Below are 26,346 nucleotides of genomic sequence, written 5' to 3' on the forward strand. Positions count from 1 at the left end.
CAAAGATTTGTGTGTGGGAAGGTGTTCTCAGTGTGGCAGTACTCTAGTGTTATATTTTAAAGGTGGCAGTGGTGTGCACCACAGGCAGTTGGATCTCTGAGTTCAAGGCCAATCCTGGTCTACAGGGGGAGTTCCAGGACAGTCAGGGCTGCACAGAGAAACCTTGTCTCGATAAACCGAGAAAGAGATGGAGTTTGCAGGAAGGTCAGTGGCTAGGTATTGTGAATTGTGGTGGCCTCGCTGAGTTAGTTCCCTGAGACCAGATTGTTATTATGAGAGTGAGCCTAATCCTTGCATTGTTTGGCCTCTGTCCACCTTTGCTCTCCCGTCTTCCTTCCTCCCCATCTCACTTGACCTTTACCATGAAGTCATCCACATTGACAGCTTCACCAGAGCTAAACTGCTGGGACTTGCCGGGCGGTGGTGGCACACGCCTTTAATCCCAGCACTCGGGAGGCAGAGACAGACGGATCTCTGTTAGTTCGAGACCAGCCCGGTCTACAGAGCTAGTTCCAGGACAGGCTCCAAAGCCACAAAGAAACCCTGTCTTGAAAAACATAATAATAATAATAATAAACAACTGCTGGGACTTCCTGAAAAGATGGGCTTTCAGCCTCCCAAACTGGCCAAAATAGCCTTTTAAAAAAACAAAGTGCCTAACCTGGGCATGGTAAACTGGCCTTTAATCCCAGCACTTGGGAGGTAGAGGCAGGGGCACCTCTTGAGTTCAAGGTCTGATCCATTGCAGAGCAAATTTGAGGATAGACAAGGCTACAGAGAAACCCTGTCTCAGAGAAAACCAAAACCACGACAGAACACAGTGCTTTGCCTGCTTACATCGTTATAGGGACTGAAAATAGATGACGAATGTTGTTAGATAGGAGATGAGCGCCCTCTGTCAGGGCGCTGTCAACGCCCCAGGAGAGGAATCAAAACCAACAACTAATAAGTATTTTTAGACTTGTGAACATTTGGGAAATTTACTGATTGAGTTGAAGGTGCTGTTGGAAGAAACAATCTGTAGGCTCTTCCATTTCTGCTAGGCTTTGGGGAAACTGGTTTATAATCTCAGAAGTTTTCTTGAGAGGTGCAGACACTGGTTCCTCCACAGCCCCAGAGGGAGAGACAACCTGCTTGGGATGCAGTGTCAGCCCTTTTCCCAGAGTTGTTGAGGAACACACAGGAGGAGGTTATCAGAGAACTTGTTTGGGTGCTGAATTAAGGTTGGTGACGTTAGCCAGTAAGCTGAAACACCAGCTTAATCTTGGGCATCCTTTCTGATAACTTTTAGATCTGTTTTCTCATGTCTTGGTCTACACCTAAGCATTTTAAAGTTCTAGTATTGCAATTTAGTCAGTTCAGAATGATGCTTTTATGTAGATAAGCCAGCTGCAATCTCATGATGGATTTGCTGGAGGTCAAAGGTGGAACAAATCATCTACCTACATTTTATATTCAAGAAAAAATGGTAATGTAAGATTTTCACCTCAAGTGAGTTAAAAGAGTTGAGATGTAGGAGTCGGGCATCGAGTTCCCTCTACTCCTACACTGTGGCTGTTGCTGAAGCATGGGATATGTATTCTGAGAAGTGCATCATTAGGCCATTTTGTTGCTATGCTCCACACCGCTCTTAGTGTGCAAGTTTGTTCAGGTCACTCAGCAAAGAGTCCTGATCCAATAAGGAGACCTGGTAAACATTGGGTGTAGAAGGTCGCTGCTACAGTAACAGGGCAGTTGTTTACCTCACGGGAGCCTTTTTTATAAGGAACAGAGCACTGAAATATGCTGCAAAGACAGAAACAGTCACAGCGTTGTCTGCTACCAGTGTTGTTGTCAGGTGCCATATACTGGATGAGTGTGCTGTACTTTCAAATGACAGGCAGCGTGGCTTTCTTGTCAACAACATGACCAACCATGCAATGTTTTGTCCTGTGGTGCTGTGGGATGTTACCAAGTGATAGTTTTCAGCTCCTTTGTAATTTTACACAATCAGTCTCGTGTATACCATCCATCTCTTACCAAAATGTCACACAGCGCAGCTTTGTTGAGTTCCTGCTGTGTACGTACAGGGCACCTTGATAAGTAGGGGAACACAGGGTAAACATGGCTTCTGCCCTCTTAGAAGCATGTAACCTACTATTCAGAAGCACAGGCTTTGCCAGTTTCCATCCTTCTGAATTGGCCATAATGATCATACCCACCTCATAACGTGTACAGATGAATTCTTTTTTTTTTAATATTTATTTATTTATTATGTATACAATGTTTGTTCTGCCTGTATGCCTGCAGGCCAGAAGAGGGCACCAGACCCCATTACTGATGGTTGTGAGCCACCATGTGGTTACTGGGAATTGAACTCGGGACCTTTGGAAGAGCAGGCAATGCTCTTAACCTCTGAGCCATCTCTCCAGCCCCCCAGATGAATTCTTATATATAAACTGAAGAGTACCTGGTATAGGTATGCCCTTTGTCTCTGTCCCACCCCTGGGTTTCATTTTAGAGAAACTGTAGCTGTTTCATAGCAGTTATATTGTGTTATATTGTATAATATCAGCAATCAACAGATGGCTTACAATGTATAGGAGGATAGGTACAGATTATAAACAAATACTATACCTTTTTATATGAGGAACTTGAATGTCTTCATATTTGGGTTTCTTTTCTATATTGCTTCGAGCTACTGTTTGTAGTATTTGGTTGGCTCGCGGGTTTGCTGTTTAAGACGGGGTCTCACTTTGTCCCAGGCTGACCTGGAGCTCTACTTCATCTCAATTGGGTCTTCCCTCAGCCTCCCGAGGCCTGTGTTTATAACGGAATGAATTTTCACATATGGATTGCTGCTTCATTTTACAATTTTTATTGGCATAATTCTATAGAGACCTCAGAGTTTTACGTATCTTCAGACTTATAAAAACAGTATCCTACCTTTGAACAAAGCCAAATTTTACAGCTTACTAATTCGTGTGTTCCTTTCCTTTTATGTCCCTGTGTGTAATTTAAATGGTGCAGTTATTGCAGTTATCTGGCTGGGAATGTGTCCAGTTACTTTTAGAGTTCCACTTCCTCTTGAGCTGAGAACTAATTTCCCAGTTCTTTACTCTATATCTTTCCAATGTATTCGGTCTAATTTGTCAGGGACAAGGCTAAATATCTCTTATCAAGAAAAAGCAACAAAAGTTTTCCACAGAGAAAACTCCTTGCCGTTTCTCAGGCTCTTGCTATCTTCACGTACTTTTCTCTTGTCACTCACGGTTCCTTGGCTTTCCAAATGACCTTCAGATAATTCTTAAACAGACAGAAGAAGGATTAATATTAGTTTTCACATATCTCAAATTAGGAAATATAAGTAGAGAAATTAAGGATGAGTTGACAAATTAGTATTTTGGTCAGGACTTAGAAAAAAATGAAATTAGGAACGTTTCTTTCCTAATAATTATAATCAGTTAAGTAAAAAGTAATGGTGTATGAATTTTATTTTTAGAATTTTTTCTTGACATTTACAAAATGGAAAGTTCTTAGAGTTCTTTTGTTAAAGTCATCACCAAGCTTACTATGTTTCCATTTCTAGTTCTAGGGGTCCTGCTTCTTAGGATGTAGCCACTTTCTTCATAGAGTCTCCATTCTTTGACGGTTCTCATTTTCCTTTGCAAAATTCTATATTTGTATTCTAAATTTTTGTATTTGGTACGACACTGTTTCCAGTCTCTGTCTATCCCAAATTGGCCAATCTCCTGTCAATTTCCTCAGATATTTCTTTGGCACTTGTAGTCTCTGAACATTTGCTTTATTTTATCTGCGCTCTGACCTCGTTTTCAGACCAATGCTTTCCGGCTCCCGTGTCATTTGCTGTTATGGAGTGTGTGTAACTTTCAGGATCTTGTAAGGGAATGTCATTATCTATAAATCAACACAGCTCAGTTATTCAGACTTGTTAATGATTCTCGTAGTTTGAGTATCATCCACTTGACACACAAGATTTCCATAGATCACTGAGCATCATAATAACCAGGATGGGGGTGTTGATCTTTCAATCTAACATGAAGACAGACTGCCCCTTGATGTATCTGCTTGAAACGAGTAGATTACCTTCATTGGATTTCTATAACTACAGAAAGCTGTATTATTTCCTAATTTCTTTTGGTAAGAAATAGACATTTTCCTCTTTCTCTCATAGCATATTCTGCACAGACTTATGTATAATAAGGAAGTTCTGAGGTAGCATAAAATAGAGATCTAGTTTCCAACTACTTAAGATAGCATGTTTTAGACAGAAAATATCAAAAGAACACTTGAAATCCAGCCACCTAGCTCCTGTTCCCAATCTTTAATACTTTGATGTGTCTTCTGGGGCAGCATTCACTTTATTTTCCTCTTTTAGAAAACAGCGTAGCAGTTTAAATTTAATCTGTTCTTGCAATTGAAGGTTGTACTGAGCCACTGTCGGAGCAAATTTCTACCCTCCAAAACATAACCTTGAGACTAAGAGTATTTGACATCTTCAGCCACATTTTAAGAGGGCCATGTTAGCCGGTCGGTGGTGGCGCACGCCTTTAATCCCAGCACTTGGGAGGCAGAGGCAGGCGGATCTCTGAGTTCGAGACCAGCCTGGTCTACAAGAGCTAGTTCCAGGACAGGCTCCAAAACCACAGAGAAACCTGTCTCGAAAAACAAAAACAAAAAAAAAAAAAAAAAAGAGGGCCATGTTGGAATTGCCTCCGTCAGCATCTTCACGTATTACATGTTAAACTTCAAGGTGGTGTGCTAGGCTTGGGCCTGGACTAGCATTATCAGACCCAAGTCTGTTGAGCGCCTGGCTAAGAACGATCTCATTTGCTCTTCATCGTAACTAAGGATGCTCCTTAATGCAGTTGGTGTACAGAAGGAAGACCGCATTAGTGGTTTGTGCTTTCATGTTGAAACAGTGGTCTGTATTCACTCAGAAGGGTTCCACTAGGTAGATATTTAATTCATGGGTTTATCTGGTGTGCTCTACTGCATGTAGGAGATGTTTGCAAGTCAGTCAGTTGTTTGCACCCGGGGGAGGCACTGCTAATCCTGAGGTGACATTCTGAATTGAAGTGTCTGATAATAGTACTTTTTGTTTTCCCAATCTCGGTTATACTTTCCTATACTTGGGACAGTATTTTAAAAATAGTGCACTGTGTAAATAAGTATTTTGAACAATATAGATGTTTAGATGTTTATAAAATTGAGTTTTGATGATTTTTTTGACGATGAGACAGGGTTTTTATGTGTAGCTTTTGAATCCTGTCCTGGAACTCGCTCTGTAGAACAGGCTAACCTTGAACTCACAGAGATCCATCAAACTCTGCTGGGATTAAAGACGTGTGCCCCCATGCAGCTGATGTTCTATTTGAGACAAGATCTCTCTCTGTAAACCTGAGTGTCCTTCAGTTTCTATGTAGACCAGTCTATCCTCAAACTCAGAGAGATTCACCTGTCTCTGTTCCCTGAGAGCTGGAATTAAAGGCATATACCACCATGCCTGTAATGTTTTTTATTTTTATTTTTTAATTTATTTTTTATTGAAATGTAATATTTTTTTAAACTAAAAAATGATTTGTTTAATATGCCAGTGAAGCAAAATGTTATTAGTATATGTAAAAATAGGCATGAGGAGAACTACCCCAGACTATTAAGGACATATTTGTACAATGAGTCCAAAATGAAGTTTAGATTGTGGCAACATCAAGACTTTAAATGATTGCATTCTGGAGTCACGTAGGTAGAATCACATAGGCCACTAATATACAGTATCTTTGTATGTCTTCCTATGTAGCCTTGGCTGGCCTAGAACTTGCTATGTTGACCATGCTAGACTTGAACTTATAGATCCATCTGCCTCTGCCTCCCCAGTTCTGGGATTCAAAGCATATGCCACCATACTCTGCAATTCCCTTCTTAGTATAAATCGACCTGAGTACTGAATCAAATGAGTCTAATCATACAGGGTTAGAATTCTGTAAACTTCTGATTATATTTTTTGCCATAGATCAATATATAACTTTTATGTGTGTTTCTGTTTAGTGTGATGGATTCATTAACATTGAATTCACTGCCAACAGGGAGTGCAAGGCATGCCTAAATGAAGGTTATCTGATGTCTTCTCCCTAGGTTTCAGCCATGCACCTAACCCTTAGAGGCTATGGATAGCAAGGTAGCATTGCACTCGGGTCATTGCTGAAATAAAAGTTACCCGAAGTGTGGAAAACCATGGTGCTGCATAGCACTTGGGTGGCGGGGACGAATCAGAAGTCCACATTTATCCTTAGCTGCATAGGAAGTTAGAGGCCAGTCTGAGCTACGTGAAACCCTCTATAAACAAACACAAGTAATTAGAGCTTGTACTCTGGAAAATCTCCTTGTTTTCAAGTTAATGAAGTAACGTCAGCTCAAGGGCATAGCTTTTAGGCTACATTGACTTCTCAAAATATATTACAGCTCTTTTTATTCTTGTTTTTGCAGCTTAGATTCAGGACTTTTCACTTTTACTCTGTCAATACTTCCGGAAAGACAAATGTTTGAGGAAGGAATTAATTTCTGGAGCATATGTATGTGGGTGTTCATTTGTCAGTGTGAGAATACAGTCATCAAGGCTTGTAGTTGAAAACAGAACAAGAAACCACAATAACTCGTGTTTACACTAAGACAGCTACAATAAAGGCAAAGTCTTGCTTTGTCCTCGTCTGCCTTTCACTGAGAATGCCTGTGTCAGGATAATTGCAGATAGCAAATGACCCTTGAAAACAACCCAAGAGCTGAATTTCCTATCGCAAAATTAATAAGTAAGGACCAGCTGTACCTTGTTACTGTAGCTAAGCTACACATGCTGGAATAGTAGATTGTTAGCATGGCCTTTTGAAAAGAAGAAAAAATATCTTCTCCCGTTGATGAAAAACTCAAGTTGAAATATTTTCATTTATAAAGTTTCAGTTAGACAAGAAAGAAAATACTATTCTGGGATAGTTAATGAGAGCAATTGCTGGGGGTGTCTTGGTAAACCAGTACATGTCTTAATAAATGCTGGTGTACGGGGGTATGGGAGGAGAGGTGTTACTCAGCAACGCTTCGTAATGATCCCTCATCTCAAAGTTTGCTCGGTTTTAGTGCCAAATTATTTTCAGACCTCAAGGAAATTTGGACATCTGTTTAAGTCACTGTAACTGGGTAGATTCATCAAAGATTCTGTTAGGAAGGTAAAATAGTTCCGTCATTGGAAAACATTTATACCCCAGAGAATGGAAAACAGGTTCAACACAAAGTCAGGTACTCGCAAACGATAAAAAGTGTGCAAACTCTTTTACACAACTTAAACACGTTACCGTGTGACCTAACAGTTTCACACGGTGAACTCCCGAAAGAATCGGGAGCTGGAACCCAGACCTGTGAGTGCTCTTGTTCACAGCTGCACTTTCTAAAATAGCCTAAAGCCTAGTGATTGTTGACAGGGGACCAGCTATGCAGATCGCGGCACAGATTTACCCTGCAAAGTCCATGAACCTGGAAGACATTGTGCTAAATGAAGAGATAAACCGCTGTACAACACTGCATATGTGAATAATCACATTGATGAAAGCAAAGGACAGTGGGTGTCCCAGAAAGGAGAATAATAGTCTCCTTAATGGATCCAGGTATTTCAGTGTGATATCTGTCAACCAGTGAATGGAACAAAATTAGTTTATCCTTAAAACAATAGTATTCAGCCACAAAAGAGAATTGGAAATACCAATCTGTCTGCAGTGTGATTCAAATTTGAAAACTAATTCTAAGAAAAAAAAGAAACCAGGGGCAAAAGACCATATAGTATGACACCATTTATGAGACATTTCCAGAATGAGCAATTCTGCAGTGGTTGCTAGGGACTGCAAACGGTCCTCAGGGCAGTAAAGTTTCTACTACAGATCCAGGGTCTTTGCAGGCTTGTCAGGATGCTGTGAAATATGATATTTATGATTAGTACGACTTTGAATATACAAAATATGTACTGTGAGAGTAACAACTGATATGCCCTCTGTTGGCCTTCTAGGTGCTATTGTTAATCAGAAGTTACTGATATTTTTACATACAGCTAAAGTTTTAGAGTTCTTCTCAGATGAATAACGTGGCCTTTCATTTGTGGATTATTTTTTTGTTGTTTAGTTTTTTGTTGTTGTCGTTGTTGTTTTTAGGCTGAACATCTGAGTAACCGTTCAACAGGATCCATTCTGCTCGTGCAGTACTTGTTTAGTATTCCTTATTTTCAGCCCTACAAATCAGAATTGACCTATTACTGTCCTTCAGATCGCCATGCCTGAAAAACACAAGATACCGTGTTTCCAGCCACTGAGACTGGAGGTGAATTGAGTCAGTTTTGTTTCCTCTTGTCTGTACTTCAAACCCAGGAAGAAATACAGATCTTTCTTTTAGATCCAAAGTAATAATAATTATCCCAGCCATTCTATTTTACTCAGTGTAACAGGAGGAGACTGGGAGTTGTTTTCCCTGGCTGCTTTAGCCACGGGCTTTTAAGCAGTGACTTACTGGATGGAACCAGCTCATTTGTTGTCTTGAAGTGGAATCAAATTGGTTTTTGTGTACTATGTTCCCTGGTCCTCTGCTAGTCCTATTCTTAGAGTATGGCAACCTGGCTGTGATTCCCACCACCAGCTGTGCTTGGGGATTGTTAAGAATGTAGGTGCTGGGGCCGGAGAGATGGCTCAGCAGTTAAGAGCTATGGCCCCCCAGACTATGATGTAGAAGGAGAGAGCCAGTGTCTTCACATTTAAACTCTCAACCTTGAAACTGTTCAGAATCAGGTTTCACGATTAATTGAGGCTAAGTTGCAGATAATATTCCAGATTTAATTTAAAATTCTTAACTCTAAATTTAGATTGAAAATTCTGCTTTAGGGAAGTGAGAAGACCAGGTGGTGGCGACGAGTACATTGTGGATCTCTTTGTTTGATGCGAGTTCCAGAGCTTTCAGGGAAACCATGTCTCAAAAAATCAGAAAGAGAGAGAGGAGAATCAAGGGGAAGATGTTGATGCCCACATGTCTCTTACCTCCCTAGCTTGACTAGGGCTTAGAGGCGGATAGAATTTTTATATATTATATTATCTGGTTTTATGTTCAATGTGTTGGCCTGGTGCAAAATGTCAGTGGAACAGGGGAAAGCTCATGTGGCCATTTGTGGTGTGAGTCATTAAATTGTACAGAGGCCACTGTCGTAGAGATTTGAAGCTAGAACCCTCACTGTTCACGGTGTATTTGTATAAAGCAAGGAGACAGAAAGAAGTGGACTCTTCACCATTGTTAGAATATGGCCCAGACTGATTTCAGTTATGAGACCTCAGGGCTTATGTGAGATGCTCTTGGCATGAGTAGTCAGTTAAAGAATTGAGTAAATCTAAAGATGTTGCACACTGCTAGTGATTACGTGTTAAAATATCAGCTGTGGAGTTTTAGGGGGGAGAGAGAAGGAAGGAATTTTTCGTAGACACCATAAACAAGTGTGTCTGACCTGCAGGAGTTTAACTGAGAAGGGACTGGAGGTGTAAGGAAGGCTGCAGGTCAGTGGTCCCAGCAAGGCCAATGCCGTTCATTCCTCAGAACTGCCTAGTAGGTAGGGAGGGGAGAGACAGAGATAAAATGGAGTTGGTAGGTTTTAGAAGTTAGTTTTTCCTTAAGGCAAACAGGTGGCAAAGGGCTGCAGACACTGACTGAAAGGGAAGGTACAAGATGTCATATCAGCTCTCCAGAGTCATCATATCTAAGAGGTGGCACCAGATACCCCCCTTCGTGGTTCAACAGTTTCTTCTACTGGATCTCTAGCCCGAGAGCCTGGCCCTGCTAGCTGATGCTTGTCCACGTTAAGAGACAATGACATAGTGTACAGAGGACGGGGAAGCAAGCTGGCTTAGAGTTTGACAAAGCTGGGGAGAAATCTCAGTCTGTGGACCTTGCTTGAGCAGTGACACAATTGATCAGAAGATGAAATAAGCACATGTAGATCTTTGTCCCAGAAGGTGCATGGGTGTATTCTGGAGTCCAAGGCTCCTGCAGACAGCCTGTTTTCATTCCTAGTGTTCCATTTCCTGAAGGAATCCTAATTCCTGGGGACTCCATTACAGAATTTCAGTGTTTTTATTTATATATTTAGGAAGGTGGAAATACTAGAGGAGAATTTTCTGTCTTGTTTGGAGCTATGTGAAAATCATCAGCTGGACAGCATTTTTGATAGACCCGTTTGCTAAGGGTGTAAAATGAAGTCCAAACCTATCTTCATACCTATTCGTACATCAGAGCCACAGCAACCATGGTTTGTACAGAATTAGTGCCATTCTGATGTGCTTTTGCTTTACGTGGAATCTAAGAAGTGATGGTATTGAACCTCCTTTTGAGCTTCAAACCTTGCAGAAAATAGTATGTTAGATTGTTTTAATCTTGATATTTCAGACAATATGTATCACATGTACTCAGAAATTATAAACAAAGTGAAAGAAAAACAAAAGATTGGCAGTTGTCTTTTTATCTGCAGTGATCTCTGGGGTGGTGCTTGAGCTCAGGGTTGCCAGGAACCTGCTTTTACCATCCTTCCCTCTGTCATTGTGTGGCAGGTTCATACCGCATCTAAATCATGGAAGAACTTCATAATTCTAGCGCTGTCTCCTGAGCTGTGGACATCCTTAATTATTCTGTGTTCATACGTGAGCTTTTTATACTTTGCTCGACACTGTTGCCAGTCTGTTTACTCGTACTGACTGCAGCCTTCGGCAATGTAAACAAATGCTCCTTTATTTCTCAGCGATCCATAAAGTTGCTTTTGTATATTTCTTTCTACCCAGACACTTAGGAAAGCTTTAATCTCCTCCTCAGTCCAGTGGTTTCCAACTCCGCACCCTATGTTGAAAGTGACCTGGAAATAATCCATTCCTTTGTTCACAGGGGTCAAGAGAGTGCTGGCATTGTGACCAGTGATGGGAGTTCAGTGCCTACATTCAAGGTGCATAAGGTAAGTGTGAGCCCTAAATCCTGGTGATATTACAACGAACTGTTGCCAGCTTGTCATTGGTATCTGGGGTGGGGCTAGGCACAGGAGTGCGCATCTTTAATGTCAGGACTCGGGATGTGGAAGCAGGTGGATTTCAGAGTTTGAGACTATTTTGTTCTGCACAGTGAGTGAGTTTCAGGCCAGACTTGGCTACACAGTAGATGTGTTTTCTAGGTAAACAAGTCAGTAAATAAATAAACTGTGGGGATATAAATAAAATTGGAACTAGAACCTTTTGGATCAGCAAACTGGAAGATTCTTGGGTCAGTCTACTTCCAGCTTTGTGTCCTCGCATTGGTCCAGTTAGGGTGTATGTCTTCCTCAGTGATGTTTCGCTAGACCAGTGCATGCAAGCCAAGGGGTCCATCAGTTTCCATACTTTTAGGAATCCTTTTTTTTTTTTTAAAGACAGGGTTTCTCTATGACTTTGGAGTCTGTCCTCGCTCTAGACCAGGCTCACCTCAAACTCACAGATCCACCTGTCTCTGCCTCCTGAGTGCTAGGATTAAAGTCGTGTGCCACCACCACCCAGCCTAGTTAGTGTCATAAAATAGAAGTGTCTCAATGCTGTGGCAATCCTGAAAACTAAATTGCTAAGTTCTAAATGAATTTAATGTGAAAACCTGGAGTCCAGTTTAAACAGTGAATCCATTAGAATTCTGATGCACAGAAGAACGTGAAATGCTTGTCTGTTTTGGATTGCCCGTGCCTAGTCTTGTCATTAGCCATACCAGTTTCTGGTTTTTCTTAACATTTGCTTTTACATTAACTTCTCAAGGGAATGGGATTTGTCAATCATGTTTTTACTGAAGATAATTTGAAGAAATTGTATGTCTCAAATCTTGGAATTGGTCATACGAGATATGCCACAACAGGAAAGTGTGAGCTGGAGAGTTGCCAGCCATTCGTTGTTGAAACTCTGCATGGGAAAATAGCTGTGGCCCATAACGGTGAACTGGTAAATGCAGCTCGGCTAAGGAAAAAGGTGAGTGGGTTCTTTACTGGCTCCTTGGGTGTTATGATAGTTAATGAAAAGACACCGACGATCTAGATCTAGGGCATCTTCTAATTATTGCCACTTGTTACCTCTGTTCAGGAAACCATTGCATCAGAATTGCCCGGCACGCTTGCTCTGACTCCAGATTCTTGTACTCCCCAGGCGACTGGAGGCAATGCCACTGTAGTGCTGTGATTTAGTCCATTGATTTATGGGGCTGTCAGCAGCATGAGGAATTGCTGTCAAGATCCTCTTATTGCTTTGTCCTCTGTTGAGAGTTTGTGTGAAAGGAAAACTAAGCATTGTTCCCTGCGTCCAGACTCTGCACAGCATATTGCAATGACCAAACATGGAATTTCTTAAACCAGCCTGTTGGAGGCCTGTCGTTCCAATCCGCTCTGGTCCCATATGTTAGAACTCATTCCCATGATGCTAAAACCCAGTTCAGATGCCCACTCCAGTCTAGGCCCTGAGCACTTAGGGCCTATAGGCTGTACACTGAGTTCCCACATTCCTTCCTTGATTCCACTTGGTAAGGGAGTGACTCGTGGAACTCAGAAAAATGCTTAATTTATGCATATTAATTTATTGACCACTCTCCATCAGAAGCACCATGGACCCAGTCTTTTAGTCCTGTAGCTTGACCTCTGCTGGTCAACTTGAGCTTCAAGGACTGTTCTCCTTAGAGGTCTGGTCTAAGACTGAATGTAGCCCTCTGGTCACGCCATTGGTTTCCATGGTAGCTGCCCTGTATCCTGACGCTGTCAAGGAACATCTAACCACCAGACATATCATTATTATATTATTATACAAATTTCTTTAGTGGCCAGGCAGTTTGGGGATTCTGTGCCAGGAAAGATTAGGCTGAAATTGATGTGTGTTTGGCCTTTTTTTTTTTTTTTTGGCTCTCTGTGTCTCTTAAATGTAGATAAAAATATTTGGTTGAAAGTAGAAAACTGTCTATTCTGAACATGTATAGTGTTCTTCCTCGTTAGTCCCTAAATAACCTGACAGTAGTTACAATGTGCTTGTTACTGTAAGAGTAGAAAGAGGATTTTAAGTAGGTTTTGTTTGTTTGTTTTCCTTTCTGGGAGTTGGACCCAAGATGTCATGTGTGCTAGGGAAGCACCAAGTCACTGAGTTATGTCCTCTGCCCACGTCAGTGTGTTTAAGGGATCAAAGCATCTGCGGAGTTTGGTTTGTCTAGAGTTATCCCTTATTTCTGACTCTTTTCTCGTGACCGGGTCTTATTGTTGCCCAGGACACATATGTAGATCTAGCTAACCTGAAACTCCTCTTGGTCCATCTTTCAAGTGCTGGGATTATGGGCATTTCCGCTTCTGAACAATCTCAGGAAAATGCAAAAAGAAAGTGGACTATAGACTCAGAAATCTTTATCTGACATGCTTAGGTGGGAGGTCTTTCAGATTCTGTAGTGTTTGCACCTGATGAACTGCAACCAAGTCAATGTGTAGCTTATATGTCATGGTACAAATTTAACGTGTTGGCTAAATATAATTCTGTGTGCTTTTTGTTTGTTGGTTGGTTGGTTTGTTCAGCTGAGCTCTGCTGTGTTCACGGAGAAGTCATGAAGATGCAAAGTATCAACAGTTCTGAGCCCACGGGGTCAGTGTTACCACCCTGGGCTTTACGTGCCCGTGGCCGAGCTTCTAGTGTTACAACCCTGAGCTCAGAGTGTTGAGTAGGCACAGCCGGTGACTTCTGGCAGCCTGGGAACCCTTCCAGCAGTTGGGTCTGACAGCTTCTCCACAGCTCTGCTGCCTCTCACCTTCTCCGTGCTTCCCTCTGTCCTTTTGGTTTTGTGGATATGCGTGTGGGTCTGAGCATATGTTTCCTCCCACATACATGATGGTGCCTCTGGAAATCAGAAGAGTGCATCAGATCCCTGGGTGCTGGAGTTCCTGGTGATTTTTGAGCTGCCATGTGGATGCTGGGAGTCGAATCTGTGTCCTCTCAACCGCTGAGCCATCTCTCCAGCCCTTTCCACAGGTCTCTATAAATCTCTGAAATCTTTGGTAGCCTGTGGTCCTGACCACCCCCTTGAACTCTTTAGCCTCCTTCGAGCTGTTGCTGGGTGTCCCTGGGATGAGGAACCCCAAGGGACTACGTGTTCCTCACACAGCCCACTCATCTACTGGACCCATAACGAAAGGCCCTAAATAAGCAGCAAAACTAATCAAATTGGTGAGTTTGCTGCAGCCGAGGTGTGGTGGGCGGGAAGTGTCCCAGACAGACGCCCGGAGGCTGAGAGGAGCCTAGCTTACATTTGTGGACTAGCTGACCTGATGCAGAGTTCCTGCCCTGGGGAGCTGTGGACAACTGCAGTGGGGTTGGAATATCTGGATGGCTGCGAGGTGCGGGCTGCAGGCTGGATTGAATGAAGGTTATCTGAAGCTTTCAGTGCCATTGGAACTTTTGAGGGTTCTTGGCAATTGGCAAGCACCCCTTTTCCCCTCCCCGTCTGAAATTAATCTCAGTGGAGTCCTGGTTCTCCCTGACTTTATCCTGACCCATTTATTTGGCAACTCTGTAGAAGGAGCAGCGGGCTGCGTTCTTCCACCTGGCCCCCCTGCCTCTGGCTAGCTTTACCCAAAATAATTACACGGAAACTGTATTCTTTTAAACACTGCCTGGCCCATTAGCTCCAGCCTCTTACTGGGTAATTTCCCGTCTTGATTAACCCATTTCTAATAATCTGTGTAGCACCATGAGGTGGTGGCTTACTGGAAAGGATCTTAGCCTGAGTCCATCTTGGAGAGGAGAGCCCTAGCGTCTGTCCCACTTCCCTTTTCCTCCCAGCATTCTGTTCTGTCTACTTTCCCTATCTAAGCTGCTGTTCTATCAAAGGCCAAGCAGTTTCTTTATTAATTAACCAATGAAAGCAACAGAAGACCCACCTACATCACAACACTCAGGATTACCCTGAAAATGGTAAAAGCTGAAGCTGGCTGTCACCCTTTCCAGGAAACATCAGGCACTGCATATCAGGTGGCACTCCCAGCAGAGTTCCTCCCAGCCCCGCCATGATCTGGGGCCTCAGAGATCACAGTAGCAGCTCTGTAGCTGGTATCTCTGCTTCTGTTTCTGCTCTCGGGTAACTGCTGCACTGTGTGCCGTTGGACAATAGCGGTCTAACTATGAGTCTTTTCTCTCCCATAGCTTCTGCGCCATGGCATTGGGCTTTACACGTCCTCTGATAGTGAAATGATTACCCAGTTACTAGCCTACACCCCTCCTCAGGAAAGAGACAATACCCCAGACTGGGTCGCAAGGTAACTGTAGAACTAGCTGATGACTGCAGCTCTTGCGTTGAGAGCTTTACTTGCACAACGTGCTTATAGCCAGAGTGATTCATTCGGTCAATTGTGATTCCAGAATTAAGAACTTAATGAAGGAAGCGCCCACTGCATACTCTCTGCTCATAATGCACAGGGATGTCATTTATGCAGTGCGTGATCCATACGGAAATCGTCCTCTCTGCATTGGTCGTCTTATTTCAGCATCTGATGAGAATGGCAAAGGTAATGGGCTTCAGTTGGAATTTGATTTTTATAATCCTTTTCAAAATCATTGTTTCTATTGGCAAGTCTTCCCCTTTCTCCCTTTTTCTTTTAAACATCTGTGGTTACAGGAAGCTTATGGAAAGGAAGAGGGGGAGGAAAACACATTATCTTTAAGTTTATGTGAGTGTGTACAACATTGTATGTAGGTGTGTGCCCTGTGCCGTTTCTGTGTCGAGATCTGGTGTCGTCCTCTATCACTGTCTACCTGTTCCTGTGAAGCAGGGTCTCTCTCTGCACTTGGAGGTTGCTTGCAGCCTACCTTAGCTGGAGTTACAGGGATGTGCAGGATGCCAGGCTAATTATGTGGGTGCTGGGATGGGAACTCTGGTCCTTATGATTTCACAGCAAGCTTTCTAGCCCTAGCTATTGATGTCTTTTAAAGATGTGTGCATAAGGAGCGGGCATACACATGTGTGTATGCATGCAGGAGTGCTTCCCTGTGCGTGGGTTGAGAGAGGCCAGAGCTCAGCTTCCATTATCGTCTTCCCTTGCTTTCTGCTTTACTTTTTGAGATGGGATCTCACTGAAACCTGAGCTCACTGTTTTCAGGAGGGTGGCTGGCAGTGAGTTCTCTGGGTCTCTCCCAGAGGTGGGGTTCCATGTGACCACTGGCATGCTCAGCCTGTAGAGGGTCTCTGGGATCCAAACTCAGCCTCTTATTAGGATAGCAAACATGTTCCCCACTGAGACACCTCTCTAGCTCCTGGTTTTAGTTTTAAAGTGTATTGCCCAGGCTGTGTCTGACTCCTCACTGCATTTAATATTGTATTCCTATGTTTTTCTGAATTGCCAGTTCATATTTTTGCTTAACTAACCTTTTTATTTCTGCAGTGATTTTTCTTCATGATGTATCGTCTGTGTTATTCGAACCATATAATGCTTGAAGGAATCTTGGATTATTTATTGTCTTATACTGGAACCAGCTGCTATTATTGTGATGCTAATAATACCTTTTATCTGTTTAAAGTTTAGCTCTTCTCATGAAATATTCTCCTTTTTTTAAAGCTCTTTTTAAAAAGTTATTTTACAATTTTGTGTTTGAATCCACACAAATAGCAGTGGCATGGAGAGGGAGGTCAGAGGACATCCTGCTCAAGCTTGGGATTCCTTTCCCCTCTGCCACGTGGCTCCCAGGATTGATCTCCAGCTGTGAGGCGTGAAAAAAAAATCACCCTTGACCTGTGAGCCCTGCCATTCGCCTGAAAACCTCTTTTAAAAAATTTCCTTGTGGGGACTGGGAATGTAACTGATTATTAGTACAGTGTTTACCTGGGATCTGCAAGACTCTGGGCTTCTATTCTGGGGGCGCCATACTAAAAGCAAACAGAAAACAGAGACGTTCCTGTACCCAGTGACTGAAATGATTGTCTTGTGGTTTCTAGAGAAGAAATCTTCAGAGAGTGCAGGATGGGTGGTGTCTTCCGAGTCGGGCAACTTTCTCTCTATTGGCGCAAGGTGAGTTGTATCCTCTTTATGATTTCATATTGCTTTTACATCATGAGGACATTTTTCTGCCAAATTTGATAATGCATGCTTGTAGTCTTGGCTTCCAAAAGCCTGAGGAAGGTTGATTATAAGTGTAAGAAGAACCTGAATTCTATATATGACCACCCTGTCACCCCACCTCCAAACAAACAAACAAACAAACCAGATTGGACAGGGGAAGGGGGGAGGGAAAGAACAGAACTGTTTTATTCAGACATAGTGATGCACACCTTGTAAGTGCCGAACAGGCTAGTCGTGATTTTGAACATGGAAAATCATTTGAACCTTGAACACTGGAGTTCAATACCAGCTTAGGCAAATGTGTATCCAAAAAAAGAGGTGAAGAAATATATGGCCAGGTGGTGGTGGCACAAGCCTTTAATCCTAGCGTAGGGAAGGCAGAGGCAGGCAGGTCTCTTTGAGTTCAAGCAAAGCCTGGTTTGAGCAAGTTCCAGAACAGCCAAGACTCTACAGAGAAACCCTGACTTGAAACATCTTCCCCTACCCCGAAAGGAAAAAAGAAATGAGTTTGGGAATTATCGTTTTTTTTTTTTTTAAATATTTATTTATTTATTATGTATACAATGTTCTTTCTGTGTGTATGCCTGAAGGCCAGAAGAGGGCACCAGACCTCATTACAGATGGTTGTGAGCCACCATGTGGTTGCTGGGAATTGAACTCAGGACCTTTGGAAGAGCAGGCAATGCTCTTAACCACTGAGCCATCTCTCCAGCCCGGAATTATCGTTTTTAAAGAGAGATGATGGCTATTTTTGTTTTCATGACCAATTTCTTTGCTATATAAGACAGCACCTGTGAGTAGTGTCCATAGCAACTGTACTGACTTTAATGTCCCAGTCCAACTTTCTGGTTCTGAAAATACTGCCTTTCAAAATGCCACAAGTCTCCAACTTGATTTATTTGTTTGTTTGTTTATTTTTGAGTATGCATGCATTTGTGTTTGATTCCATGTCTCTCACTAACCCAGGCCACCCTGGAGTCTACGGCATTTCTCCTCTGCCTTCCGAGGGCTAGGACTACAGGTTGAGACACAATGCCCAGCTTAGACAATTTAGTTTGTTGATTTTATAATGACATTTATTTAGTTGTGTGGGAGGGACACATTTGGAGGTCAGAAGATAACATGCAGGAGTCAGTTCTTTTCTCCTAGAGATCAAATTCAGGTCTTTACACTTAGGGACAAGCACTTCTACCAAAAGTAAAGCTGAAGACTTACTTTCCAAAGTAGGGACTTGGGCTGGGAGAAGGCTCTGTTGGTAAAGTGCCTGCTGCATGAGCAGTGGACCTGAGCTTAGATCCCAACACTCAAGGGAAAGTTGATTGCAGTATAATCCCAGGACCTGAGGGGCGACTGGGGAGAGGTTTCTTGTTTGTTTGTTTTACATTTCTTTATTTTGTGTGGTGAAGGGGTGTGGGTGCCACAGGGCACCTGTGGAGAGATCAGAGGACAAGTTGTGAGAGTCAGTTCTTTCCTTCTGCTGTGTGAGCTCCAGCAATCAAACTCGGGTCCTCAGACGTGGAACCAACTGTCCTTAACCGTACTCAACAATTCACTGCCTCTTTAGGTAATGCTCTTAAGAATAAAGTAAGCCAGGCGTGATGGTGCATGCCTTTAATTCCAGCTCTCAGGAGGCAGAGGCGGCCAGATCTCTGAGTTTTCAAGGCCAGCCTGGTCTCTGAGAGCTAGTTCCAGGACAGTCAGGACTGACAGAGAAACCCAGTCTCCAGAAAACAACAACAAAAAGAATTAATGTTTACTCCTCTAAAAAACACATAGTTACTTTCATAGTGAAGTGATATTATAGATTATATTGCATACACTGTCAAAATTTGTCAATGGGCACATGAATGAAAGTACTGACTGGCTCCTTTATTGATAAAATAAGTCTCTTATTTTTAACATTTTTTATTTTAAGAGTAGCAGGGTTATAGTCTTTTTTTGCCTTATAAAAATTAGCATATACTCATCGTATAAAATGATAGATTTCACAGATGTCTTCTGTTTGTTTGTTCTAAGATATTCTCATGAAGTCAAGCCTGGAGAAATTGTAGAAATATCCAGGCACGGTGTCAGAACTCTTGATACGATACCAAGGTCTGAAGGAGACCCAGTGGCTTTTTGTATATTTGAATATGTTTATTTTGCAAGACCAGACAGTATATTTGAAGGTAAGTCATTTCTTTGACTCTTTATATGAATCTCATTTATCTCATTGAAACATGACAGTTCTTGGCCAAAGGCTTGTGTGGCACTTGGGAAGCATATGGCTCAATGGGAGCTATGAATATGTCACTGAGCTGCAAATCATAATCACCCTTCTTTTCAACTCTTACATTCTATTTTTTTTCTTTTTTTTTTTTTGTAATAAAGGGTATAACTTTCAAATACATTTTATGGTGGAATATTGTATATATCACACAATTGAATCTCTTAGTTTATGTCTTTCTACTTTATTGTTTCTGTATTTTTGTTCAATCTATAAAATCCTTACACCAGCTTTTTAAAAACCAATATTGTTCTCAGTTAAGACAATCTTATTCTTTTCCAACCATTCCAGGCCAGATGGTTTATACAGTAAGGTACCGCTGTGGCCAGCAGCTGGCGATTGAAGCGCCTGTGGAGGCGGACTTGGTTAGCACGGTTCCAGAGTCAGCTACACCTGCAGCTCTTGGGTATGCGGCAAAGGTATTGACTTTTAATTATTCAGTGAGTTGTTCTTCTGTCTTTCAAATACATATAGATTAGAACGGGAAAATTCACCAACTTACTGTAAGAAGGAAATGTTGGGGTCTAATGTTGATTCCTGTTCAAGAATTTTTAGCCGTTTCTTTCAACAACATGTGGGCTGAGATATTGGGTGGTGGGTAAAGGCTGACATGTGAGTTTGCTACCTAAGACCCCGTGGTGGAAGCACATAACTGACCCACGTAACCCGATTTCTGTACCAGCTGTGGTGTGCACATGCCCGTGGACGCACACCTGCACAAACAAGAAGCAGTTTTTATTCACCTAAAGATGAGAATATTGGATCTCATTTTTATTTTGAGCAGCATACAGAGTAATGAGTTTCACTGTGACATTTTCATACGCTTGTATTTTCCCCAGTTCCTCATCGTCCCTTTCCCACCCCCCGTCCTCTGTCACTTTGCAGTCTGGCTTCTCCACAGTGCTGTGCTGTCACGGGTCTTCCTTTACCTCTGTTTTTCTTTGCCTTGTGGCCTGTTTGTCTCTCCTCATCCCCTTTCTTTTCTTTTTTTGGTTTTTTGAGACAGGGTTTCTCTGTGGTTTTGGAGCCTATCCTGGAACTAGCTCTTGTAGACCAGGCTGGTCTCGAACTCACAGAGATCCGCCTGCCTCTGCCTCCCAAGTGCTGGGATTAAAGGCGTGCGCCACCACCGCCCGGCGTCACCTTTCTTTTTTCATCTCTCTCTCTCTCTCTCTCTCTCTCTCTCTCTCTCTCTCTCTCTCTCTCTCTCTCTCTGTCTTACACACACACACACCATTGCACACTATATTCAGGTTTGTGTAACTTCTCATTGGTGGTGTGTCCATCTTTTTCTCGGTATTTTAAACTGTTATGATGCCTTTGTGGTTTTCCACAGTGCTTCTTCCTTTCTTTTGGGATGGAATCTCCTTTCTCCAATTCTTACTCTTTTTCATGGCATTACCCAGAGGTCTGGCATCTTACTTACTGACAGTCTCTGGCCTCACTCATTGTTTGAAAAGATAGAAACTGCATAGGCCTGCAATCCCAGTACTGGAGCAGTCAAGGCAGGAACACTGCGGTGAGTTGGAGGCCAGTCTGGGTAGCATAGCAAACACAGTGAGACCATCTCTAGGGTGGCATCCATGAATATGTGCAGAATTTAGTGGTGTAGTTGAGCATTCCTACTTAGCCTCTAAATGAAGTCCCGAGTGTGTGTTAGAGCGATGTGTACCGTGAGGAATGGAGGAGTGCCTCCTGTCCCTGAAACGCATCTTCTCAGCCCAGTGTTGCTACTAACAGTGCATTTATTTCTCCCCTGCCAGAGTGGACTGCCATACGTGGAGGTGCTGTGTAAAAACCGATATGTAGGAAGAACCTTCATCCAGCCAAACATGAGGTTAAGACAACTTGGTGTTGCAAAAAAATTTGGCGTGTTGACTGACAACTTTAAAGGCAAGAGAGTTGTCCTTGTAGATGATTCGATTGTGAGAGGCAATACCATCTCACCCATCATAAGACTGCTCAAAGAATCCGGGGCAAAGGAGGTGAGTAATGTTGAAACAGTCCTTGTGGCCCCCAAATCAACCAAACGATGTTGGCATCAAAGTTAACGGTCCAGTTAATAGGTAGGTGGGATTTAACTCTGCTTACCAGATGGCTTTGTGATAGCTGAGCAGCAATATGGAGAGCATGGGTTAACTACTCTTACATTATATGAAGTTTAATCTTTACTATATTAAAACTAAGCCTAAAAGAAACATCACTTTTTTAAAGAAAAATAGAACAACATCAAAAAATCAATAGTATTTGCTTTATTCTCTATTTGAAGATATAGAACCAATTCCTAATTCAATCAATTTAACCCAAATTAGTTTAATATCACTTTATCTTTGTAAAATAGAGCTTTAAAAAGGATTGCTAAGCATGTGTCTAATTTTGCTGTTTTAAATGCTTGAATGCACATTATAGGAGATCTTGTTTTCATGTACTTAACTTTATTGAATTTTATATATTGTAGTTTTTACAAATTGAAATTTATTAAAATTGTTTGAATCATCATGAACTATGCCTTTTAAAATTGATGCCAGTGGGCAGTGGTGGCGCATGCCTTTAATCCCAGCACTCGGGAGGCAGAGGCAGGTGGATCTCTGTGAGTTCGAGACCAGCCTAGTCTACAATAGCTAGTTCCAGGACAGGCTCCAAAACAACAGAGAAACCCTGTCTCAAAAAACCATGAATTTCCCCTTGGTGGTTCAGAACTAATGAGCATAAGGCAGACTATGCCAGCATTCCTTTCTCATTAGGCTAAATCACTAGGAAAGCAAGGAGTTTTTCAGCCTTGCACACAAACACTTCAAGGCCACTGAAATTTATTTCCTGGCCAGTTTCAATACTGTGTCTACCGCATTCACGGTTTTTCATCTCTCTCCTTGTTCATTGAGACAGTTTCTCTGTGTAGCTCTGCCTGCCTTGGAACTTACTATGTAGATAGACCAGGCTGGCCTCAAACTTAAAGACAGCTAGCTCCTCTGCTCCCTGAGTGCTGGGATTGAAGGCATCGCCACCACCTCCCAGTCTTAGCCTTTTCAGTAAAGCAAAATCATGCCTAGCTGTAGTGCTTCAAAGAGAGCAGACAGAAATCCTAAGGCCCTCATGTTACAGTAAATATGCTGTACCTGCACGGTGATAGAGCGGGGCCTGGATGACAGCGGATCTGTTTACTGTGTGGTTTGCTCTTCACGAGACATTCTCTGCAGCGTGGATAACCACTGCTCCTCGACATCACACCTTGTCACCCGCATACTCTACTGCAGCATGGGTCATTCTTATTGTTTTGCTATTAGTGTCTGCTTTGGAGGCCACAGACCAAAGAATAATTCTAATTTCTGGCCATTTTTATTTAAGAGTGTGTGCCAGTCATGGTGGTACACACTCATAATCATAGCATTTGAGAGTCAAGGTTACTTTGTTCTAGAAAGGTAAATCTAGGCCAGTCAGGCATATAGCCTATGAATTTGACTCAACGGAAAAAAAAAGAAAGAAGCACATCCTATAAGGATATCCCTGTCATGCAAAATGTTTTGATGGTGGTTCTGAGAAAAATTAATTCAAAGTCTTCAGCCTTTTTTTTTTTTTTTTTAATTTTCGAGACAGGGTTTCTCCCTAGTTTTTTGTTTCTGTCCTGGAACTAGCTCTTGTAGACCAGGCTGGCCTCGAACTCACAGAGATCCGCCTGCCTCTGCCTCCCCAGTGCTGGAATTAAAGGCGTGCGCCACCACCGCCCGGCTTCCTTCAGCCTTTTTGATTGTCTGGTGGCCCAGCTAATAACAGCATTTTCTGTTGCTTGCTGACCTTTCAATGCCTGGGACCCACACAGTGGATTGAGGACGCTCATTCCCATGGGTTGTCTGACCTCCTCATGGGCAACAAGGCACAGGTTTGCATAAGTGTGTACATACATATCAGTAAATAAATAAATGTAATTTAAGAGGTTTCGACGTTTTATATGCTATTAAAAGCATTTGTGAGGCTGGGTGTTTGGGTGCATCCTTTTAATCCTAGTACTAGATGGCAAAGCCAGGTTTATCTCTTTCTGTTAAAGGCCAGCATGGTCTACATAGAAAGTTCCAGGTCAGCCAAGGGTAGAGTAAGATACTGTCTTAAAACATTTGTTTTAAGCACGTTGTGGGTAGAGCCAGGAGGATCAAGAAGAGGTCAAGGCCAGCTGCCGCTGCTGATAATAAATACTAACTCAAAAGAAAACAAAAAAGCCCAAACATTTTTCACAGTATAATATTTTAAAATTAATGTTATATATTATTCCTTTGGTCTCCTATGTCTGAGTTCAGGTTTCTATTGATGCAGTGAACCCAGGACTGGAAAGCAGGTTTGGAGATGGAAGGGTTTGACTTGTACTTCCATGTTCATCACTGAAGAGAGTGAGGGCTGATGCCCTCTTCTGGCCACTGAGTGTGAAACACTCACATGGTGCTCAGACAGACATGCAGGCAAAAACTCACACGTAATAGAAAAATGAATATATCTAATAATTTATCTAATCTAAAAATTTCCTATTCAGTGAAGTGATTTCTATGGTTTACTTTGTTGCTAATGTTGTTAATTGAATGTTCAGTAAGACAGTTTTATAAGTATGGAGTATTCATAATTAATTTACTGTGAGTACATGATTTCTTTCTAAGGTGCACATTCGAGTCGCTTCCCCACCAATAAAATATCCTTGCTTCATGGGAATAAATATACCCACCAAAGAAGAGCTGATAGCCAACAAACCAGAATTTGATCATCTTGCAGAATACCTCGGTAGGTATTAAAATTTCTGTAGATTTTAATTGCTGGTTTGTTTGTTTTAAATTTTAAGTGCACATTTGTGTAAAACAGCAATAAGAAGCTGATTTGCAAAATAAATTTGAGTGCTGGGATGTGGCTCAGCATTATAGTTCTGCACCACAGTTTTGGGGACCATAGTTGAGTTCGCAGTTGCTGGGTAGGTATTGCCTTTGTGAGTCCAGAGTTGAGCACGTGGAGACCGTATACCCAGAGTGAGCTGATTAGCTATAGTAATGGATTCAGTGACTCTGAGACCCCTAACCCTAAGTGGAGCCTTTCTGTCCTGTCCATCCACCGTGTCTGCTGCCATAGTCCTCCTGCAGGCCTGAGGCTTAATATTAATCATAAACTGGCGCATTAACTCAGGCTTATTAACTAGCTCTTACAACTAAATATCTGTTTCTATTAATTTGTGTATCGCCATGTGGCTGAAGGCTTACTGGTGGTTTTTTGGCATCTAGTCCTTAGGTAGGTATATGTTGTCTCCCTGACTCTGCCCTTCTGTATGTGCTTGCATTTCCTGCCTGGCTATATTCTGCCTGACTATTGGCCAGTCATCTTCTTTATTAACCATGGAAATTAAACATCTACAACATGCTGAAAGACTTCCCATATCAATTAGCCTTGGGTCTCTATAGCCACGTCCACACATGTGCATGCACACGTGCACGTGGGGAGAAAAGTCACTCACAATATCAACAAAACTTATGTCTTTTAGAAATAATTTAAACATAATGATTTCAGATTCTGCTGTGTGGTGTGGCTTATGCCTTTAATTCCAACACTGGAATAGGAGCAGCTGGAGCTCTCTGAGTTCAAGGCAACGGCTAAAGACATTTCTTTAAAAAGAAAAAAAAAAAGCCTATAGCAAAAGGCAGCCTCAGGGTGTTCTTGGTTTGTGATTTGGTATAGAGTTCCAAGAAATGCATCCTGGCTTAGTCCAGGCCTCAAAAGCACCAGAATCCATTTCTCTTCAAAAGAACAAATTTGATAAAAAGTTTTCAGACCAGAAAAATAATGCAAAACTTCATGATGGAGTATATCAGAGCCGCAAAGAAGTTCTTGTTTGGCGTGTAAAATACTGTAAAGGGAAACCACTGCCAAAGCCTAGGAAGTGTGTCAAGTGTACAGAAGCAGGGAAAAACTCTTACACACATGTAGAGCATGTGCTGTGAAATTGTGAAGTTTGTGCAGAGTGTGGAAAGAATGAAGTTATTATTCTGTTTAATAAAGAGTCAGAAACTTAGCTGGGTGGTGGTGGCGCATGGTTATATTCTCAACACTCAGGAGGCAGAGGCAGGTGGATCTCTGAGTTCCAGGCCAGCCTGCTCTGCAGAGTGAGTTCCAGGACAACTGGAACTGTTTCACAGAGAAACCCTGTCTCATAACAAAAGAAAAGAAAAATAACCAGAAACATCAAAAGCTACAGAAGGAAAAGGGACAGTGATGAGGATTTAGATGCTGACAGTGACTCAGGTGACAAGATGAACACACAGATGGCCCAGTACAGAGTCGGCTGCAGAGGGCTCAGAGAACACACACACAACTTAATGAGAGCATCAGAAAAGAATGCTCAAAACTGTCGGAACTGGCAGGTGAGCAGCATACATTCTTTATGACATCTGAGTAACAAGTATTCAGGTTTTCACAATGAAACTGTAGTTGCGCTGGGCGGTGGTGGCGCACGCCTTTAATCCCAGCACTCGGGAGGCAGAGGCAGGCGGATTTCTGGTAGTTTGAGGCCAGCCTGGTCTACAATAGCTAGTTCCAGGATAGGCACCAAGGCTACAGAGAAACCCTGTCTCGAAAAACCAAAAAAGAAACTCTAGTTGCATGTACAGAATATTTACACTGGCACGTTATAATCCACAGAAATTGTTTAGAAAGCCATATTGCCTAATATCAAATTATCCCATGAAGCACGTATTCTAATTGGTCTTAATAATAAAAACCCAAAGTCAGATATAGGAGTTAATGCTGAAAGATCAGAGAAGCAGAGCAGCCAGCCACTAGAGTTTTCTTATCTCCACCAACACTCACACCAAAGGGGCGATCCTGTCTCTGTGACTCTTCAGGATGAATCTCTCTCTGTGCACCCTCAGACTGTTCTGTGCTGTCTCCTCCTGCCTATGTTCTTTTATCCGCACAGACAGAT

General features: G+C 42.3%; 2 protein-coding genes and 1 pseudogene across 3 annotated transcripts in view; 2 read left to right on the forward strand and 1 right to left on the reverse strand.

Annotated features, from left to right (window-relative positions):
• The window catches only part of Paics (phosphoribosylaminoimidazole carboxylase and phosphoribosylaminoimidazolesuccinocarboxamide synthase), a 51,867-nt gene that overhangs the window by 17,350 nt on the left and 8,171 nt on the right, over positions 1 to 26,346 (reverse strand). The window lies entirely within an intron of this gene.
• Ppat (phosphoribosyl pyrophosphate amidotransferase) overlaps positions 1 to 26,346 on the forward strand; it is a 31,929-nt gene that overhangs the window by 2,061 nt on the left and 3,522 nt on the right. Inside the window, exons 2-10 of the mRNA XM_075942920.1 lie at positions 10,945 to 11,011; positions 11,829 to 12,035; positions 15,228 to 15,340; positions 15,444 to 15,589; positions 17,014 to 17,086; positions 19,154 to 19,305; positions 19,695 to 19,822; positions 21,167 to 21,388; positions 24,044 to 24,164. Coding sequence (XP_075799035.1) covers positions 10,945 to 11,011; positions 11,829 to 12,035; positions 15,228 to 15,340; positions 15,444 to 15,589; positions 17,014 to 17,086; positions 19,154 to 19,305; positions 19,695 to 19,822; positions 21,167 to 21,388; positions 24,044 to 24,164 — 1,229 coding nt within the window. The remainder of the gene's footprint in view (positions 1 to 10,944; positions 11,012 to 11,828; positions 12,036 to 15,227; positions 15,341 to 15,443; positions 15,590 to 17,013; positions 17,087 to 19,153; positions 19,306 to 19,694; positions 19,823 to 21,166; positions 21,389 to 24,043; positions 24,165 to 26,346) is intronic.
• Positions 24,425 to 25,452, forward strand: LOC142832921 (uncharacterized protein C9orf85 pseudogene; annotated as a pseudogene).

This window comes from Microtus pennsylvanicus, chromosome 12 (assembly GCF_037038515.1).
Source record: "Microtus pennsylvanicus isolate mMicPen1 chromosome 12, mMicPen1.hap1, whole genome shotgun sequence".
Classification (NCBI taxonomy): Eukaryota; Metazoa; Chordata; class Mammalia; order Rodentia; family Cricetidae; genus Microtus; species Microtus pennsylvanicus.